The sequence below is a fragment of the Pristiophorus japonicus genome, chromosome 15 (genome assembly GCF_044704955.1).
Source record: "Pristiophorus japonicus isolate sPriJap1 chromosome 15, sPriJap1.hap1, whole genome shotgun sequence".
Lineage (NCBI taxonomy): Eukaryota > Metazoa > Chordata > Chondrichthyes > Pristiophoridae > Pristiophorus > Pristiophorus japonicus.
In genome coordinates, this window is record NC_091991.1 from 39,089,869 (window position 1) to 39,112,272 (window position 22,404).

A 22,404-nucleotide genomic window follows, 5' to 3' on the forward strand; every position below is an offset into this window, starting at 1 on the left:
TGGTGTCACACATTATTTACTATCAACGATGTTATATTGTTTTCCTGTACGAAGATGTGTTCATCATGCATCACTTGCATGCTAACGGTGCATTTTTGGGACATTGTTGAAAGGCATTGGGGGTGGGTAATTGTGGATGTCTATCTGTGTGCTCTGTACTTGTACCTGGGCAATTATCTTGTACTATGCTATTGTCAACTTTTCAGAAAAAAATTGCTTCAATCGTGGTAAGCGTTGGCACACTGGAGGAAGGCCGGCAGAGTTGGAAGAGCTCACGGACCTTGAGGAACCCTCACATGGGCACATGATTGCTCGACCACCCGTGGGGGGGCAGATCCAGTGTTGGCACCACGTAAGCTAGGTATAATCCCCCGGCCGGCAGCGTTCATGTAATATAGTCATGTGAACATAATGTATAAATGATGCTAAGTGATGTAATGCAATGCTGGGACCATGAAAATCTTATCATAATGCCATGCAGTCTCTGTAAATTCTGTTCTGTTCATGTTCATTGCATGTAGCGTTTCTCGGTGATATATAAAATGCAGTAGTGTTGCTCCTCTACATATGTCTGCGCAATGTAAGCGTTAAAATGTCACCCTGACCTTCCCTCCCTTCCCCTTCTGCTTACCTCTTCTGATATGTTTTCTAGCTGCCCAGGCGAATGAACATGCAGAGCTCCCTGGAGCAGCAATTAGTCTTGACCGGAGAGGACACCGAGGAGGATGATGATGATGACAACACCATTCGACCTTCTGACCCCCCTCAAGATGCCGTTGGATGTTGCAGAGGAGGTGCAGGAACTGAAGGGTCCATTATAGCTGCGACCACCTCTTCTTCAGCTCCGAGGAAGTAGCGGGACCAAACATTTGCAGCGGGGCACACCGAATGTTACAGCCCCTGTGCCAAATCGACGGAGGCTGATTCGGCAGGGGAGGCGTGCTCGAAGACAGACAGACAGACATGGACCTGGGCGTGGTTGCACAGTCTAGGGCGAGCATCGACATTGGTCGAGCGCTCCTCCAGCCTATTGGTGGCCTAGCAGGAAACATTGCCACGCAGTTAGCACGCCAATTGGAGGACATGGCGGCGCTGATTGCGGTGATGCGGCAGATGCTGGAATCGGTCTATGGCACTGAACCCCAAGGTGTCGTACTACCAATGCCGACAGCACCTGGGAGTCGGGAGCATGGCAATACTTGCGACTCCGAAGACGAGTTGTCAGATCCTTCCTCTTCTGCAGATTCCCTACACATGGCGCTGCCACCATCACCCCCCCCAACAGCAGCAGCGCTCGAGGTGCCCTGCTGCACAACGCACTGGTCCCAACTCGGGTAGGGGTAATGCCAAAAAACAATTGGGGGTAAGGTGGAGGTGGGGGGGGTGAAAGGCAGTGCGAATGGTGGCCGCAGGTAGATTTTTTGGCGGTGGGTGGGGAGAGGAGGGATGTTTATTCAAAAATTGTTTGTTTTTAATGAAAATTTGTTTACTGTTTGGGGGGGGGCGGCGTTGTGGGTGTTTTTTTTAATGAAAAATTGTTGACTTTTGGGTGGGTGTTGTGGGTTTAATGCTTTCAATCTTGTTACTCTGTTTACATTTTGTTGTACCTTTACTTTAAAAAGAATTTATTTTTTATTAATTTATTTCAAAAGAATCATTTTTCAAAATTTATAAAATATTTTATACAACTTAATAATTATTGTGCAGTGTCTCACTCACTTTCACAAAATGAGGGATTAACAATCAATAAAAGGGTTGCAAACAATGGCCAGGCAAGGTTTAAACTTGGCTCTCATCGTTCAAGCAAAGCGTTCATTTATGAGCTGCTGACATGACAGTTTTGCAGCTGCATAACTACCACGGGGCTTCTCCTGCGGTGTAGGGGTGGGTGGTGTCATGGGCTCATCGTCAGACTCCTTCTCGTCCTCCTCGACCTCCTCTTCCTTCCCTTCCCCTTCCTCTTCCACTGCTTCCTCTGCCTCGTCCCCTCTATCCTGAGGTGGCCCTGCAGTCCCCTGTGGCAATTCCTGTCACGCTCTGATTGCTAAGTTGTGCAACATGCAACACACTACAATGAACTTCACGACCTGCTCAAGGTGGTATTGTAGGCTGCCTCCAGAGTGGCCCAGGCATCTGAAGCGTTGCTTCAGCACTCCAATTGTCTTTTTGACTACATTATGTGTAGTTATGTGGCTGTTATTATATCGATGCTTGGCATCTGTCTGGGGCTTACGGAGAGGGGTCAAGAGCCAGGTGGCGAGGCCGTATCCTTTGTCACCAAGCATCCAGCATTGACCTTGTGGCTGACTCTTGGAGGTTGGAGACAGTGCTCTCATGCAAGATGTGTGTATCATGAATGCTCGCTGAAAAATTGGCATTTACTGCCATGATTATTTGCTTGTGGTCGACAACGAGCTGCCATTCAGGGAGTGGAATCCCTTTAAGTTCCGAAACACCTCTGCATCCTCTAAAGGTGCTCGCAGGGCAATATGCGTACAGTCTATTTATACCATGGAACTTAGGGAAGTTTGCTATTCTTGAAAAACCCAAAGCCCTCTCACTCTGTGCCTCCCTGGTCATTCGGAAGTTTACAAAGTCAAACCATAAAGCGCTTCTGTCACCTGCCAAATGCAGCAATGTGTGGCATGCTGTGAATGCAGCAAATGTTGCCACTGATGCCTGAAAGGAGCCCGATGCATAGAATGAAAGTGCTGCAGCCATCTTAACCTCAACGGGCAGTGCTGCCCTGATGATGCTGGTAGGCTCCCTTAATGAGCTGGCATATCTCATTGATGACCACCTTTCAGAAGCGCAGTCTTCTAACGCACTATGTATCAGACAGGTCCAGGTACGACCGCTTATCCCTGTAAATGAATTTGGAGATATGGTCTCTTCCTCCTCAGCAGTTTGCCACCTCTTTAATTGGGCACATAATGCTCTTCAATGAACCTTCTTCCAGATTCACTCTGCAACATGTAATTAGTCAGCAATATTGGCAGAGAAATTGCAGGCTCCCATTCCTTTAAAAGTCCTCTAAACTGTCATATAAATTATTCAATTTTCCTCAAACAGCCAAAACTTAATCCCAGATAGACTACAATACCCTCAGATTATGAGCATTGATTTCAAACACTTAAAATCCACTCACGAATTACTTTAATGCTCCCACCAACTTGAAGCAGCCTTTTCCTCGTTCATCCGTTTTAAAAATGGTTTCCATACCGCTGGGTTAAGGTCAGGTGAGTGCAGCCTTTTCAGAGCGGTACATTATTCTGGCGATAATTTGGGCGGTATTTGGGCGAATTGCCAAATTTAGTGTCCGCCGGTTATTTGGGCGGTGCACGTTGAAGTGCTGGGAAAATCAGCAAAAACAAATTAGCGGGTACTACGCCCAGTTATCGCCCATATATCGCTGCCGAATTTACCGCCAGCGATATATGGGCGGTAACTGGGCGTTAGTTTCCACCTTATGCATGAAATGGGCGGTAATGGCTTCCTTAACGGTAAATGGGCGGAATGTTGCCGAAAGTCCAAAGAGTTAGGATTTTCCCCTAGTTTTCCCCCTGGGAGGTCCCCAGAGATCAGACTCCACCTGGGTCCAAGAGGCAGAGTGGACAGCCTGCTCCCATATCTCTGGTAATGCTGCCTTTGCCCAAAAGGGTAATCTAGGTTTGATTTGATGAAGACTCCCAGTCTGATATTCACCTTCCTCCTGTGAGAGGCTCCTGGCTTCCTCACAGACTCTGTCCATAGGAGTACAGTTAAAATTGGAAAATCAGAGGCATGAAAGTGAAACTTGCGCTATCTCACTCCAGGGTGCTGCATGTGCTCCTGATAATCTCTGAGAATTCTCAAACAGAATCCATCCATTCATTAATATGGAAATGTTTCATTCAATGTCCCAAGCAGTAATCATCAATGCTATTGCTCTATGTTAGTCTCCTTGCTTTTGTCAGACTACCCAGATAACACATGAGTTCAGTTTTATTTACCACTAGTCAACCTCCAGTGCATTGCCCATGTGTCTCAGAATATGGTCACTCTCTTCCCTGCTTCTGGTGTCTCCGTGTTGCCGATTCTCTCTGTCTCTCTTCTTCTGCTTGAGTGTCTCTCTTTGTTTTCTTTAAAGCTTCTCTACCTTTAATTCTTCTCTGTCATCCTCTGTTTCTCTGTCTTATTTTCTTTCCTTTTAGGTGGAAAGGGGCAAGTGATATGCATGGTATGGCAGTGAAAGACCCATTAAGGCTGCATTTGGGATATTATTAGTGATTTTGGTGGTTTGGAGACCTGACTCTTTGCTTCTGCCAACCTTTGCCAAAGCTTTCTTGACTTAGTTAAGTGGGTTACCTCCCTACACAGTGAGTGTGTGCGCTTCATATCAGACAAACAGAATATATATTTGCGTGGGTTTCTCAGTAGCTTGGTTTAGAGAATTCTTAAACATGGTGCTGTCCATGTGGTGATTCTTGTTATTCTTTGTGGCGGTTTAATACAATTAAGTGGCTTGCTAGATCACTTCAGAGGGCAGTTACAGGTCAACCACATTGGTGTAGGACTGAAGTCACACACTGGCCAAACCAGGTAAGGATAGCAGGTTTCCTTCCCTAAAGGACATTAGTGATGCAGCTGGGGTTTTATGACAATCTGACAGCTTCATGGTCACTTTTATTGATACAAGCTTTTTATTTCAGATTTTTTAAATTGAATTCAAATTCTCAAATTTTCATGGTGGGATTTGAACTCACGTTCTCTGGATTATTAGTCTAGGCCTCTGGATTACTAGTCGAATAACATAACCGTACATACTACCATGCCCAGAACATCACACATCTTCTAGATATACGACCGAGTTTCCATATAGAAATGAGTAAGAAATTAGAAAGAAGTTCATCTTAAATTCTCTGACCTGCACAAAGTCAAAGATGGTGAGTGGCAGCATGTCATCTATTATGGCAGTATCTTTGATGAATCGATTTAGAATTCTGCCTGCAAATTAAAAAACATATATATAATGAGTATACAGCACAACCATATTTAATAAGCAAGAAATAATAATTATTGTGTTGCCCTGAAATTAATCAAATGTTTCTATTTTATTCTGGTTGTTTTAAATACTATGGCTATGCATACATTTCCATCAAAGAAAAATAGGACAAGAAAACTATCTTGCCCAAGGGAAGAAGTACCAACACACACCCTTCCATTGCATCTAAGTGTTTACGGGCTTACTTTTAATGTGGTGGCAATACAACTGTACTAGTGGAAAGTTTTTTTTTATCACTTTGTACAGATGCTGAGTTGGTGCCCCAGCATCTACATTGTTATGTAGGCAAAAACAGCAGCCAATTTGTGCACAGCAAGGTTTTGCAAACAGCAAATGAATGAATGATCAGATCATCTATTTTTGCTGTTGTTAGTTAAGGGAGAAATGTTGACCAGAACTCTGAGAGAGTTCGCTGCTTTTCTTCAAATAATGCCACAGGATCTTTTACAACCACCCAAGTAGGCAGACAGGATGGAAGTTTAATGTTTAATCGAAAAGACGGCACCTTCAACAAATCAGCATTCTCTCAATACTGCACTAATATATAAACCTAGATTATGTGCTAACATCTAGAATGGGGCTTGAATCCACAACCTTCTGACTCAGGTGAAAAGTGCATCATTTGATAACATACCATCCACATAAGTGAACCATTTCACAACATTTAATCCAATGGTTTGGCGTCCCGCTTTCCTGGGGTGTCTAATACAAAACTCAACTTTACTTCAGGCGTTATATAAAATAAATACAAAGAAAAAACATTTATCTTTAAAAAGAAAACTATAGTCTGCACCTAAATGTTTCAGATTGTATGGTCAACAAGCCATTTTAATTTAGGTATAATCTAGTTGGATTTTGCTGTGTTGGCCTCTGATAATTGTTTCTGATATAAAATAGTTGGACAACTGAATATAAAACAACGATAAATCACGAAACAGATGCCTCCTGCTCAGTACCGTGAAAGATGATTTTAAACTGTTGGAGCACACGGATAAATTTTATGAGGAGAGGTCTCTGCTTCGCTCAGCTGGACCACAGATTGGAGAATCTGCATAGGTGCACCCTACCTTATGAGTTGTTGAACTACGCTGGACCATCTAAGAAAGGTACTATATGGAGGCAGGTGACAAGCAGATATGGATTCATGCTTTTGTCTTTCCAGTGTTAACTGTGCTTTTGGGGGACAGTTGACCAGGGTCAAGTACTTCCCTATAGGAATGAAATTCTGATCTACATATATTCATTTAGAGAAAACCAGTTCCCATTTATTCTATTATAGAAAATTGTTGATTGAATGTTGAAAGATTCCCCAATTTTTCATCTTCCAGTGTTCAGTACAGTTTTAAATCAAAAGCCAATCCAACACTATTTCATCTAGAAATAACAGCAACATAGAATCATAGAAATTTACAGCACGAAAGGAGGCAATTTTGACCCACCGTGTCCGCGCCGGCCAACAAAGAGCTATCTAGCCTAATCCCACTTTTCAGCTCTTGGTGGGTAGCCTTGTAAGTTACAGCACTTCAAGTGCACATCCAAGTACTTTTTAAATGTGATGAGGGTTTATGCCTCTGCCACCCTTTCAGGCAGTGAGTTCCAGACCCCCACCACCCTCTGGGTGAAACAATTTCCGCTCAAATCGCCTCTAAACTTCTGACCAATTACTTTAAATCTATGCCCTTTGGTTGTTGACCCCTCTACTAAGGGAAACAGGTCCTTCCTATCCACTTTATCTAGGCCCCTCATAATTTTATACACCTCAATCAAGTCTCCCCTCAGCCTCCTCTGTTCCAAAGAAAACAAACCCAGCCTATCCAATCTTTCCACATAGCTAAAATTCTCCGATCCAGGCAACATCCTCGTAAATCTCCTCTGTACCCTTTCTAGTGCAATCACACCTTTCCTGTAATTTGGTGGAGAGAACTGCACGCAGTACTCTAGCTGTGGCCAAACTAATGTTTTATACCGTTCAAGCATAACCTCCCAGCTCTTGTATTCTATGCCTCGGCTAATAAAGGCAAGTATTCCGTATGCCTTCTTATCCAAATTATCTACCTGGCCTGCTACCTTCAGGGATCTGTGGACATATATTCCAAGGTCGCTTTGTTTCCTCTACACTTCTCAGTATCCTACCATTTAATATGTATTCCCTTGCCTTGTTAGCCTTCCCTAAATGCATTACCTCACACTTCTCAGGATTGAACTCCATTTGCCACTGGTCTGCCCACCTGACCAGTTGATTGATATCTTCCTGCAGACTACAGCTTTCTTCTTCATTATCAACCATACAGCCGGTTTTAGTATCATCTGCAAACGTCTTAACCATACCCCCTATATTCAAGTCTAAATCATTGATATATACCACAAAAAGGAAGGGACATAGTACTGAGCCCTGCAGAACACCATTAAAAACAGCCTTCCAGTCACAAAAACACCCATCAACCATTACCCTTTGCTTCCTGCCTCTGAGCCACTTTGCCCTAGATCCATGGGCTTTTACATGTCCTTGATTAATCTGTGTCTTTCTAAATGAAGATTTATCCTGACCCTCAGAATTTTTTCCAATAATTTTTCCACCACCGATTGGCCTGTAATTACTCGGTCTATCTCTTTCTCCCTTTTTAAACAAATGTTAACAGTCCTCCAGGTCTCTGGCACCACACCTGTAGCCAGAGAGGATTAGAAAATGATAGTCAGAGCCTCTGCTGTTCCTCTTTTGCTTTTCTTAAAAGCCTGGGATACATTGCATCCAGGTCTGGGGATTTATCCACTTTCTAAGCTGTTATACCGCTTAATACTTCATCTCTCACTATGTTTATTTCATCTACTATTTCACATTCCTCCTCTCTGATTGCAATGTCTGCATTGCCCCTCTCTTTTGTGAAAACAAACGCAAAGAATTCTTTAAGAACCTTGCCCATGTCTTCCGCCACACACAGATTACCTTTATGGTCTCTAATAGGCCATACGCTTTCCTTAGTTATCTTGTTGTCCTTAATGTATTTATAAAACATCTTTGGGTTTTCCTTGATTTTACTTACCAAAAATCTTTCATGTTCTCGCTTTGCTTTCCTCATTATCTTTCTAATTTCACCCTTGTCCTGCTATACTCCTTTAGGTTTTCTGCAGTATTGAGCCCTCGGTATCTGTCATAAGCCCCCCTTTATTACTTTATCCTACCTTGTATGCCCCTTGACATCCAAGGGGCTCTCGATTTGTTGGTCCCACCTTGTTTAAGGGAACATACTTGCTCTGAACCCTCAAGATCTCCTCCTTGAATGCCTCCCACTACTCTGACACTGATTTAAAATTCCAGTAGCTGTTTCTAGTCCACCTTAGCTCAATCACATCTCAGCTTAGTAAAATTGGCTTTCCCCCAATTGAGAACTTTTGTTCCTGGTCTATCATTTTCCTTTTCCATAATTACTCTAAATCTAACTGAATTATGATCACTAGCACAAAAATGCTCTTCCACTGATACCCCTTCCACCTGCCCAGCTTCATTCCCTAAATCTAAGTCCAGAACCAACCCCTCCCTTGTTGGGCTTGCTACATACTGGCTAAAAAAGTTCTCCTGAATCCATTTTAGGAATTCTGCCCTCTCGATATCTTTCACAATAATTTTATCCCAGTTAATATTAGTCAAGTTGAAATCCCCTACTATTACTGCCCTATTGTTTTTGCATGTAAATGAAGACATATTGTGCAAAGTGTTCAAGGTTTCTGTTACTTTTAGGATTGAGTTATTCAATAACTTATTAAATGGACTGTCTTGGGAACTTGCTTTCAAGATTCTAGGATGTCTGCTTTAATATTATTCTGGCTGTGCAACTGTAATGCTTCTATCTGACTTTTACAATGGGCAGCCAGGCAGCAAAAGATTGCTCACACGACTCCATAAATTGCACTCCCCCCCCCCCCCTCCCCCCCCCCCCCCCCCCCCCCCCCGCCATCCAATGTCATAAAAACCTGTAGAAAGGTGCTACTTATCACTGAATTTTATGGCCTGTGTCTGATTCAACTATACTAGCAAATTCACCCAAGTCAGATAAGACAGACGTCATATGTAGTACAGGAGACCTCCCACATTTCCACTCGATAATGTGCTGTTAAATGTAGATTTTTGCATTCTGATTTTGAATGTCCTTTCAATCCATGATTTAAATCCAGAATGACTTAAATTGTGACAGCTTTTGACTTTAACTCCCCTTCAATTTAATCCCAGATCACAGAAATAAAAGGCTGTCTTGCAAGTCAGAATGACACTTATGCCCTGTAGCAGCTTAATTTAGCTGTTCATTTACATTTCTTTTATCTTGGGTTTTGTCCTCTAGACATTGGTAGATTTATGTGGTAAAGTTAAGATAAAGTGCAGCTAAAGCTAACTAATAATCAAATTCAAACCATCAAAGCAAATACTCAGTTTCTTAAATTCATTGCCAGGTTAACCCATTACAGGGAATGGAGCCCAATTTTTAATCCTGTTCTGCTGGCACAAATTTCCTTTGATGTCATTTTATTATTTTTAGTGTGCCAGTATGAAAACTAGATAGGAACAACAGCAAACGACTTCATTGACAGTCTTAAAATTTGACAACAAAGCAACATTTCACAATTCTTGCTTCATTTAAAAGTTACTATAAATAAAGATAATTTGAAAATTCTGTGCAGTAGATCTCATTGAACTTTTCCTTAAAGTCCAGCATGACTCAGTATGATAAAGTGAATTAATTTGAATATCAATAATGCATGTATTATATACCAGCTAAAACAGCACACTGAAACAATGGCACTCACTGTGGTGAAAATGACATGCTACCAAACATGGCTAGAAATTCGTTATAGCCAAGGAATGAGCGGTGTCATCAGAAAAGTTGGAGAATTAGCGCCAGACGCTAATGCTTTAGACTGCACGCAAAATTTGTGCTCATTGCTCAAAATAATGATTGGAGTCCCATTTCAAGTCTTAAAGCCCAAGCTCATTGGCGTTACACTCAAAGGGTGGACCAAAAGCAGATGCAGTCTAATTGCAAGTCATGATTGTCACAGGCTTGTTTCACTACTTAAAGGGAAGGTTCATTGATACTGCAGAACCTCATTCTCAGGATTGCTGGCTGTGCAGCTGCCTCAGCAAGCAGCAGCAGCAGGACAAGGAGTAGGAGCCAGAGGACTGAAGCAGCTGTACTCACGGCAGATCCATGCCCCAGGGAGAGAGCCCGCAGATTCTGTGATCAAGTATTGGAGTCATTGGTGTTCACTGTGGAGAGACGGAGGACTGTGCTCTATCCGGCAAGTGGCAGGAGGCCATCGCCGCAAGTCTTCCGCACCGTGTGGAGTGAGGTAGCGCAGCACGTCCCCAGGATCCACACACAGTGCAAGAAGAAATTTAACAACCTCACTCGGGTGGTCAGGGTCAGTGAATGCTTCAACAAATGCTACATACCACAGTCTGAACCACAATCTTCACACACTGCCCAAAGCACCACACCACTAGCACTCACCCACCAACATTCACATCTCACCTTGCACACAATGACAGCTATTCAACAATGGCAGGCACATTACCCAAACACATTGCACCACTCACTCACACACTTTCCTTTCTCTTGCAGGCCATGGTAGCTCACAACAGGAGGGAGCAGGAGCATTCAGGAGGGGGACAAGCTGACACTCAACCACTGTCTGCGCTGGAGAATAGAGTGCTGCAGATTATTGGGTACCAGGTGGTGGGTGCCTTGGCCACTGGCGACATTGACCCCCTAGGGACAACAATGGTATGTTCATCCCTACTCCTTCTTCTCACATCCCAGTTCCCCTTCACCCCACAAGCATTTTGCACTTTCCAGCTAATCATGCTGTATGCATGCATTTCTCCCTTCCTGCAACCTCCCTCCCCTCATATTAACCCGACTCTGGTGCTTTTATGCTTTCAGATAATGAGCAAGCCCCTGAGCAGCCTATCCCTGAGGGCACCGTAGAGAGCAGAGAAGAGGAGGAGGAAGAACTCACTGCATCGTTCACCCGCAGGTACCAGCTCGGATATTAGCACTATGCATTCTTTCGAGGCTAGTACAGTAGTGGGATTTGCGGAGGGTGATGTACTGGGGACGAGGGGCTGCAGCAAGGCCAGGGGGAAATGTAGCTCGGGGAACAGCTCCCCAGAGGGCGAGTTCTGCTGCATAGGACTAAGATGAGAGCCGTGATGGCCCTCCTCTCTCTGGGCACATAAGAACATAAGAATTAGGAACAGGATAGGCCATACGGCCCCTCAAGCCTTCACAACCTTGGTGTTGTGTTTGTCCCCGAGATGACCTTCCGACCACATTTCTGCTCCTTCACCAAGACTGCCTACTTCCACCCCTGTAACATCGCCAAACTCTGGCCCTGCCTCAGCTCACAAGAACATAAGAAATAGGTGCAGGAGTAGGCCATTCGGCCCTTCAAGCCTGCACCACCATTCAATAAGATCATGGCTGATCATTCACCTCAGTACCCCTTTCCTGCTTTCTCTCCATACCCCTTGATCCCTTTAGCTGTAAGGGCCACATCTAACTCCCTCTTGAATATATCCAATGAACTGGCATCAACAACTCTCTGCGTAGGGAATTCCACAGGTTAACAACTCTCTGAGTGAAGAAGTTTCTCCTCATCTCAGTCCTAAATGGCTTACCCTTATCCTTAGACTGTGTCCCCTGGTTCTGGACTTCCCCAACATCGGGAACATTCTTCCTGCATCTAACCTGTCCAGTCCCGTCAGAATTTTATATGTTTCTATAGATCCTCTCTCATCCTTCTAAACTCCAGTGAATACAGGCCCAGTCGATCCAGTCTCTCCTAATATGTCAGTCCTGCCATCCCGGGAATCAGTCTGGTGAACCTTCGCTGCACTCCCTCAATAGCAAGAACATCCTTCCTCAGGTTAGGAGACCAAAACTGAACACAATATTCCAGGTGAGGCCTCACCAAGTCCCTGTACAACTGCAGTAAGACCTCCCTGCTCCTATACTCAAATCCCCTAGCTATGAAGGCCAACATACCATTTGCCTTCTTCACCGCCTGCTGTGCCTGCATGTCAACTTTCAATGACTGATATACCATGACACCCAGATCTCGTTACACCTCCTCTTTTACTAATCTGCCGCCATTCAGATAATATTCTGCCTTTGTATTTTTGCCCCCAAAGTGGATAATCTCACATTTATCCACATTATAATGCATCTGCCATGCATTTGCCCACTCGCCTAACCTGTCCAAGTCACCCTGCAGCCTCTTAGCATCCTACTCACAGTTCACACTGCCACCTAGTTTAGTGTCATCTGCAAACTTGGAGATATTACACTCAATTCCTTCATCTAAATCATTAATGTATATTGTAAATAGCTGGAGTCCCAGCACTGAGTCCTGCAGCACCCCACTAGTCCACTGCCTGCCATTCTGAAAAGGACCCGTTTATCCCGACTCTGTGCTTCCTGTCTGCCAACCAGTTCTCTATCCACGTCAGTACCATGTGCTTTAATTTTGCACACCAATCTCTTGTGTGGGACCTTGTCAAAAGCCTTTTGAAAGTCCAAATACACCACATCCACTGGTTCTCCCTTGTCCACTCTACTAGTTACATCCTCAAAAAATTCCAGAAGATTTGTCAAACATGATTTCCCTTTCATAAATCCATATTGACTTGGACCGATCCTGTCACTGCTTTCCAAATGCGCTGTTATTTCATCTTTAATAATTGATTCCAACATTTTCCCCACTACTGATGTCAGGCTAACCGGTCTATAATTACCCGCTTTCTCTCTCTGAGACTGAAACTGCACTAGTCTGAGAGCTGCAAGTCATTACTGCTGATCGCTTTAAAAAATGTCTCTGGAACCAGCTTCCTGGTGCTGCACACCAGCTCTCCCTGTCACTGTTTACTCCAGGCGCTAAGGTAGATGGCGATAATCAATTTCACAGATCAGGCAATCAGTGAATGTTGCACACTCACTGACGTCATGATCCACTTGGCATTGATGCTCCCGGCAATAACTGTTACCGGCGGCGCTATGGGAGGGTGGCATTTGGCGAGCACCATTGGATTCTCCTCGCCCCGGTAATAATGCTCTGGCACCCTGTTAGTGTCAGCAGATGGCGCTAACGGGAGGTGTTAATGTGCCGAATTTTTCTTCATTCTAGGCTAGCCTGGTATTTTTCTCTCAACATAGTATAGCACATGTATGAAGGTCAGACTTCCATGGATATCAGCAAGCGCTCATGGAAGGAGTACCTCTCTTCATTTTCATACTTCATTGAACAAAATTCTGATAAATAAAATCCAAATCTTACCTCCAAAATGAAATTGATGCTTATAACCTTGAGTTATTACATAAAGTTATTACCTGCTTTCATTTTGTTGAATGCAGTCATAGGTCCTTGTAGAACTGAGTGCAGCATTTGTTTATGTAGATCCTTGGAGACGGTAACAAGGGTATGAACTAGAGGCAGTCCTCGAATAACACCAAGTGCAAGGAAGCTGTCTGCAAGTCCCACATAGATGTAAAATATATAATAATAGCTGCCATTGGTAATAAATTTAGAAAACACAGAAAGATGGGAGAGATCTGTTGAGGTGTCATTGATTTGTGAGCCAGTGTCATTTGCTAATCTGAAATAATCAAACACAAACAATATCTGAGAAAGATGTACCTTTTTTTGCTTCACAGATTGCTGTATATGAATAACTCCTTTTGTATCTATCAGCTTTTTGCTGGATTCAGTTTGAAATAATGCTGAGGGGACAGCCCAAGTTGTGACTTAGTTTGGGTTAATTCAGCCTAAACTTAGTCACTGCTAAAAATGTACAATTTACTAGTCAAGGACAGCCAAAACGACACCAGCTTTGAATATAGCGTTTTTAGTTTGACTTAAGGCATTAGGAGTGAAAGTCAGGCTGTGAAGTAGTGTGACAGAGGCCCCAACCATTCCTGAATTTCCTGATTTTTCCTAAATTTCCTGAATTATTCAGCATCACAAACATATCCAATTTTGTCCTCGAGGGAAGACGCTCATGGCACATGTGCAGAAAGATACTTTAAATGTGTGCTTTACTAGTTTGGATGTTAGCCTTGGGAAGAAAGACAGATATGAAAATTTATATTTTAAGTGGTATTTTTAAAGTTAAGATGGCTGGTTAGATGACTATACCTCAAAACAGGGGTTAACTTCAAAGTGATATCAAAACTAAAATATTGGAAATACACAGCAGTTCTCTGAGCATCTAAAAATGTTTAGGGTAGACACCCTGGTCCTGATTTTCGTATGCTGGTTCCATTGTGGCACGAGTCGGACAGTGAATTTTTGAATTGGCACACTGAATGGCACATACTGAACCATTTGTGTGCTGACCCTATATATATTTCCAGTGTTCACTTAATTAGCATTTTTCGCACGAGTTGCCACCATGAATAACCAACTCTCATTGGGAGCCTGAAAGGTCTGCAGTAATTTAAAGGAGCATGTCTGTTTTTGCTGGCAAAGGGGAATCATTCAACATCATCAAAGCGTACCCACATCGACAAATACTTGTTCCAGCAGCAGGGTGGCTCGATTTACTGATGGGGCAATTGAACTATTATTGCAGCAAGTGCAGCAGAGGAGTGAAGTCCTCATTCCTGCAGATGGTTGTCAGGTGGCAAGACAAATGGCTCAGAATGCATGGTAGGAGTTGGCAACACATTAATGCCAATGTACTGTTCCGTGAACTTGGATATAGTACTTTAAAAAGTTTAATGATCTCACAAGATGTGCCAAGGTAAGAGACTCTACCATAATCTCATATGAAGGCTATTCCAATGCTCTTCTGGCAGGCCTCCCACATGCCACCCTCTGTAAACTTGAGCCCATACAAAACTCTGCTGCCCGCTTCCTAACTCGCACCAAGTCCCATTCACCCATCACCCATGTGCTTGCTGACCTACATTGGCTCCCAGTCAAGCAACACCTCAATTTAAAAATTCTTATCCTTGTTTTCAAATTCCTCCATGGCCTCGCCCAATCTCTATATCCTCCTCCAGCCCTACAACCCTACAATCCTATCTCTGAGCTTCTCCAATTCTGGCCTCTTGCTCATTCCTGATTTTCATCACTCCACCATTGACGGCCATGCCTTCAGCAGCCTAGGCCCTAAGCTCTGAAATTCCCTAAACATCTCCGCCTCGCTACCTCTCTCCTTTAAGATGTTCCTTAAAACCTATCTTTTTGACCAAGCTTTTGGTCTTCTGTCCTAATAGCTCCTTATGTGATTTGGTGTCAAATTATATTTGATAATGCTCCTGTGAAGCACTTTGGTAGTTTTACTATGTTAAAGGCACTGTATTAAGCATTCATGACATGTACAGTTTCCCCCATACACAGTCTTACAATACTTGGAGTGCTTCCCATAGAGTAGGGTACACTCCACAGCAGCTTCTGGTTTCGAATCAATACTCCTTCCCCAGCTTCCACGACTCCTTTCCCCATATTAAATCATTCCTTCTGATGTACCTGCATAATGCTTGTTGATATTGTCAGACCCACTATATATAGCATGCTGATACATAGGTAGCCTGTACTACTTGCAATTTCAGTGCATCAACCCCTTCTACATATTTTCAGTAGAATATCATGCAAAATTAGGGAAAGAACATGCACAGAAGCAGGATTCCCTCAACCACCATCTTCTTACTCTTTTTGAAAAGGTAGCCCACAAGGTCCAAGACATAAACTGTACTGAGAGAGCGGCAGATGGAGAAATAGGAGACCTCGGAGCTGAAATTCAGGTGCACCAGAAAGCTGGCGCACTTATGATTTTTTTAACTGTTACTCACCGCTGGAACTCTTGGTGCGGAGAGTAGATCCATTTTCAGGGCTTTGAATTCTTTTCATAGTCCTACAGGAAATGTATCATAATGGGCTTGGACTTTACTGACTGGTTGAAAATGGATTGGTTGGGTCGTCCGCCACTGTCAATCAATGTGGTGACGTCACAGCGTGTGTGCGTCACCACGCTTTCTCCCCTCTGTTAAAGGGGAGAGATTCGATCATTTTTTAACTAGGCCACTGGACCACCAGGGAGGGTTTCAGCCGGGCCAGTGGCTTGGCACCCAAAAGGGGGTGCTAGGCTGCCCGTTGGTGGCCCGACCAAACTTCGGGGCAGTATTTTGCCGGTCGATCAGCAAGTCAGCTGGCAAAAATGTTTGCATTGCAGCCGCGGCAGTGGGCCCTCCCCTTTAAGGGTGGCCACACTGCTGGGCCGCACACAGTATTCAGAGAGTACACCGGCAGAAAAATTTGCCAGGGGCACCGCACGGCAGGGGATCGACGGATCAAGCTGAAAATGGATAGGTAAGTATTTATTTTAATTTGGCGGTGCAACTATTTGGGCGGTGCAACTATTTGGCCATTCGATTTTTAGGAATGGCCACTGCAAACGGGCATTAACGGGTCTCTTTGAGACCCTGAATTTCAGCCCCCTCGCCTTATCTTTAGGCATGTACCAAACTGTTGTAGAGAAAAATGGCAGAAAATTTGTGCACAGCAAGGTTCCACAAAGAGCAATGAGATTGATGACCAGATAATCTGTTTTAGTGATGTTGGTTGAGGGATAAATGTTGGCCAGGGCACCAGGGAAAATCCCCTGCTCTTCTTCAAAATGTGCCATGGGATCTTTTATGCCCATCTGAGATGCAGAGAGGGCCTCAGTTTAACATCTCTTCTTAAAGACAGCACCTCCGACAATGCAAGGTGCCACATAAAAGGATACTGCAGAAGATAAGAGCTCACAGGGTTGGGGTTAATATATTAGCATGGACAGAGGATTGGCTAACTAACAGAAAACCGGGAGTCGGGATAAATGGGTCATTTTCAGGTTGACAAACTGTAACTAGTGGGGTGCCACAGGGATCAGTGTTGGGACCTCAACTATTTACAATCTATATTAATGACTTGGATGAAGGGACCGAGTGTAATGTAGCCAGATTTGCTGATGATACAAAGATAGGTGGGAAAGCAAGTTGTGAGGAGGATGAAAAGCATCTGCAAAGGGATATAGACAGGGTAAGTGAGTGGGCAGAAATTTGGCAAATGGAGTATAATGTAGGAAAATGTGAGGTTATCCACTTTGGTAGGAAAAATAAAAAAGTAAATTATTATTTAAATGGGAAGAGATTACAAAATGCTGCGGTACAGATGGATCTAGGGGTCCTTGTACATGAAACACAAAAAGTTAGCATGCAGGTACAGCAAGTAATTAGGAAAGCAAATGGAATGTTGACTTTATTGCAAGGAGGTGGAGTATAAAAGTAGGGAAGTCCTGCTACGATGTGTACAGGGTATTGGTGAGACCACACCTGGAGTACTGCATACAGATTTGGTCTCCTTATTTAAGAAGGGGTATACTTGCATTGGAGGAAGTTCAGAGAAGGTTTGCGAGGTTGATTCCTGAGATGAAGGGGTTGTCTTATGAAGAAAGGTTGAGCAGGTTGGGCCTATACTCATTGGAATTTAGAAGAATGAGAAGTGATCTTATTGAAATGTGTAAGATTCTGAGGGGGCTTGACAAGGTAGATGCAGAGAGGATGTTTCCCCTTGTGGGGGAATCTAGAACTAGGGGGCATAGTTTCAGAATAAGGGGTCGCCCATTTAAAATGGAAATGAGGAGGAATTTATTCTCTCAGCGGGTCGTGAATCTTTGGAATTCTCTACCCCAGAGAGCTGTGGAGGCTGGGTCATTGAATGTATTTAAGGTGGGGATAGACAGATTTTTGAATGATAAGGGAGTCAAGGATTATGGGGAGCAGGTAGGGAAGTGGAGTTGAAGCTAAGATCAGATCAGCCATGATCTTACTGGATGGCGGAGCAGGTTTGAGGGGCCAATGGCCTGCTCCCATTTCTTACGTTCTTATGTTATGTTCTCAGTACTGTACTGGAGTGTTAGCTGAGATTATGTGCTCAGGCCCTGGAGTGAGGCTTGGACTCTCTACCATTTGGCTCAGAGGTGAGAGTGCTATCACTGAACCAAGGCTGACATCTTGTAGCACATGTTCCTCTTTTCTATCTCTACGTGAAGCTAAGTGGTGATCCAGAGAACTGCAGAAAGATAGCACCTCGCAGTATATAACTCTAACTTTGAAAATTAACAGCTGAGGTACATCTTGATGGGGGATTTTTAAGAGTGAGGTTGAGGAGAGTGCACTGTGTGATACATAATGCATGAGTGGCAGGGAGGGAGTAGGAACCGGCTATCAGGAGGACCAATTCAACTTCTGTCCTCATTGCTATATAAATGCAAGTGGAAATCAACTGTGTTCCAAATCCCCTTCAGCTACTAAGTTTTCCAATAAAATGCAATTTGAAAGCACACCTGAAACTTCCAGGCTACCTCTTTAAATAACTTTGTATTAAAAGGTGCGGCATAGCAGCTCTAAATGCTCAATTGATACAGCTGAAATTACGCAATGTATTTCTGGTGTAAAGGCCATAAAATGATATTAACATCTAAATGATGAGGCTGTTGCCAAAGGAGCATATTGTAACAAAGGTCGCACCTATTTCTGGTGGGAGCGTTCTGCACCATTCAGTTGCATAGATGAACTGGACATTTGCATAATTCGCATTGTACGCAAAGGTCCAGTGTAAGTGGCCTACATCCATACCTGCCCCAGAAGACCCTGATCGCACAGATCTATGTGGCTTCGGGGGCCCGTGTCAGAACCTTTGACAAAGGGTTTCTATCTGAAATGTTAACCTAGCTGTTTCACATAACGCTGGATCTGATGTGTATTTCCAGCATTTGCCATTTTTCTATTTAATATCTTTCACCTTAAGGTGATTATTTTCCAAAACAAAGAGATTGAAAATAAAAAGATTGTTTTTTGTACAGGAAACTAATCACTGTAAAAGGGCTGTTTTATTTTGCAAAAAAGCATTTTATAAAAAAAACACCTCCAGAGGCCAAGCCAAGGGCACCTCACAAGACACATTTCTAGGATGATGCAGCAAAGCATTTAAAAAGGTCTGTGTTCCGGAACCATTTAAAATTTCAACCCAATAATCCCCACAGAACAAATTGTTCCTGTTCTTTCACTCATGAGAGAAAGCGTCATAATTCATTCACAGCTTGTGAGGTCTGGGAACACACTGCCAGTAGTGCAAGATCTTATATACTTATTTTATGTTTAATTGATCTGTCTCTGAGATTACAGGGGGCCACTTTCACAATCAGTATCAATGTCAGTGAAAGAATTTGAAGTCACTTGCTGGATTGCACTAAATTTACAACCATTGTGCCAAAAATCAAATGCCAACTTAATTAAAAGAAAAGGCCTCAGAAAGACTCTGCCTTCACTAACACGAACACTTTTTATTAATTGTTTCTGTACGTGTCGTGTGTAATGACCACTGGATGTCAATAGAGCCTAGCTTTTAAAAGGTCAAATTGAAACTTTTTCTTCTGAATTGGACACATTTAAAGTTTAGGCTGAAAAAAGCTTTTCGCTTTTGCAGCGCACTCATCTTATTCTATCTGATGGATATTGTTCATTAAAAATTGTCCACTTGAGAGAAAGGCTCAGTATATTAAAAACAACACAATGTTTAACATTTAATAATGTAATGTCTGTGAGAGCATATATTTTTTCATTAATAAAGTTATTGGAAAAATATGGAAAGATAGAGAATCAATCAGGAATGTTGGGACTTCAAAAGGGCATGTACAAAAACAGTTAAATGAAGGCAGTGCAGGAGAAGTTAGAAAACGTTAAAAGGAGCCAAAACTGGAGGCGGCAATTGTGACCACTGTAAATGATTGAGAATAACTGAAGTAAGTGTTTATTGGTGAAAGGTGATTAGAAACAGGAAGCACATATTACAGTAAGTCATTATACAAATTGACTATAACATTAAAGAGTGAACAATAAACCAGATATGATTTATCCCTGTTGAATTTGGGTGTGTTACGCTGCATAAAGCTGTTATAAAATAGAAGCCTTTTAGGAAACCAGAAAAAAAATCTAGAACTTGTACAGATTGGAGAATGTCACTGGCATAACGAAGTGTGTCAGCAATGTATGAAATGTTTAATTCATTTAAATTTCTCAAGATTGGAGGCAATTGCTGCACTTTCCTGAAATGCACTTTGAAATAGATGACTCACACAAGGGTTCATGTTTCTATTTTAGAGCAGAGGTTTGCATTAATGATTACTAGTAGCTCAAGTAAAATATTAAAACTTCGTCTGAGGAAATAGTTTCTAACAGTAGGTGCTATTGTATTAGCCAGTCATCCTGGCAAAGGGTCTGTCCTCCTAACTTTTTGTCAGTAGTCTGGCCGATATTGTGTCTGAGATTTATCCTGATAACGTGATAACGAAACAATACATATTGTTCCCCAAATTGCAAGCCTCATTTCTACTTACCCGTTGATTACCAAAAGTCCAACCAAAGAGGCAGCCACCTTCAGAGAAACAATGAAGAGGATCATATTAAAATTTCATCACATAATATCAGAGAACACAGCAAGTTTTCTTTGTAAATCACAAGAAAATAAACTCTCTTGCCTCATGTCGAATATACATATTTTGCACTGATTTTGTGTATTAGCAATTACCAGTAAAAATGCACCCTGTACATTCAAAGTATAGGGGGAATAATATAACTTACAGTACAACAGTATATTTTCTTTCTTTAAAAATCAATCAATTTGCAGATATCAGGATAGAACATCTTTCTACCACAAAACATAGCGGTTTAGCACAGCCTGCGCCCAACCTGCACAACTGTTGGTTCACCACTAAATTTGTGGGAACCATATTTTAGCATCCCAGGCAGGATTCTTCAATTCTTCATCAGCCACAGGAGTCAGAGTCGCAATCACCCCCACCTCTCCCCCATCCCCGCAAGTAGTCCACTCCAACCCTCTTTCTTGGGACTTATCTGAGGGATTCTGCCAGCAAAGCAGGAAGCCCAACATTGATGTGTTCTTTCGGGCAAGCTGCCTGTGAAAACACCACCACACTGATGAGGCCCCAGGACCCATTTCTATCAATCCTCAGGCCTCTTGGTTCAGATGCATGCTAATATTGAAATCAATGGGTCTTTGGCACCAAGTACAAGGTGGGACGAAGATAGTAACTGCTGAGTGCAGTATAGCAGTGAACCAAATCCAAGCATTAATAGGCATAGGCTCTCTTAGAAATGAATGAGATGAGATTTCAGCCTTTGAAAAGTGGCAATTAATATCTAAGTGGAGCAGACAATCCTGAGAGAATTATTCCCTTCACTTCTCATTGTTCTCCAGTAAAGAACAATTTGGTAACCACTAGTGATTCATGTTGTTGCTATGAATAATGTCAACAGTGGCTCCATGCACAAAACTGACTGATGGACTATTATAACTGTGCTCTTGGTCCAACTGATCTGTTCTTAATTATTAAGACCGATTACCAAAAGTCCAACCAAAGAGGCAGCCACCTTCAGAGAAACAATGAAGAGGATCATATTAAAATTTCATCACATAATATCAGAGAACACAGCAAGTTTTCTTTGTAAATCACAAGAAAATAAACTCTTTTGCCTCATGTCGAATATACATATTTTGCACTGCTTTTGTGTATTAGCAATTACCAGTAAAAATGCACCCTGTACATTCAAAGTATAGAGGGAATAATATAATTTACAGTACAAATTCTTTCCAGAATACACTATTCTATACCCAATTTACTGGCACAGCGTTTGTACAGAGATTTTCTGTAATGTTATTTTAGGAAAAGATTTTTTTAAATCTTTTTTTTTTTAACAGCCTCATTTTGTTGATTGCTGTGAACTTTTCATTTTATTCATTGAGCCCAGAGTATTTGTGTCATACAATTCACTAATTAAAAATGACAGATGTACTGTTTCACTGTTCTCTGATACTACAAGATAACAGGAAGTGCATTATTAGCCCAAGTAACAAAATCACTTAAGTTTTAATTGTAAAATTGATATAAGAATGGGCACGGTTATCAGTGTTACCAACATTTCCACCAATTAATCTTTAATGAAAGATGATATTTCACTTGTTAACTTCTGTCAGTATTTGAAGTAGTTCAGCTTCATACAACATCTGCCATTAATGAAACCAGGAAAGCACTAAATGCTGCTATTGTTGCTCTTAAACAGCTGCTGGGTAGCGTGTGGAGGCATTGCAGGTTGACTGGCTGATCTAATCTTTTTTTGAGAGTATCTCATGTGCACTCAACACCAGCAATGAACTTTCATTTAACAAACCATTCCAAGCCATTTTACAAGGAATTGGGGAACGCAAATCAGAAGAGGGAATAAAGTGAGCAGAAGTGATCAAAGGCA

The 22,404-nt window shown here is 42.5% G+C and overlaps 1 protein-coding gene across 1 annotated transcript in view; it reads right to left on the minus strand.

The window, feature by feature from the left end:
* Positions 1 to 22,404, minus strand: part of cftr (CF transmembrane conductance regulator) — a 134,356-nt gene that overhangs the window by 13,830 nt on the left and 98,122 nt on the right. The window contains exons 17-19 of the mRNA XM_070901699.1: positions 20,475 to 20,512; positions 13,423 to 13,688; positions 4,907 to 4,986 (exon numbers count right to left, since the gene is read on the minus strand). Of these exons, the coding sequence (XP_070757800.1) occupies positions 4,907 to 4,986; positions 13,423 to 13,688; positions 20,475 to 20,512 (384 nt within the window). The remainder of the gene's footprint in view (positions 1 to 4,906; positions 4,987 to 13,422; positions 13,689 to 20,474; positions 20,513 to 22,404) is intronic.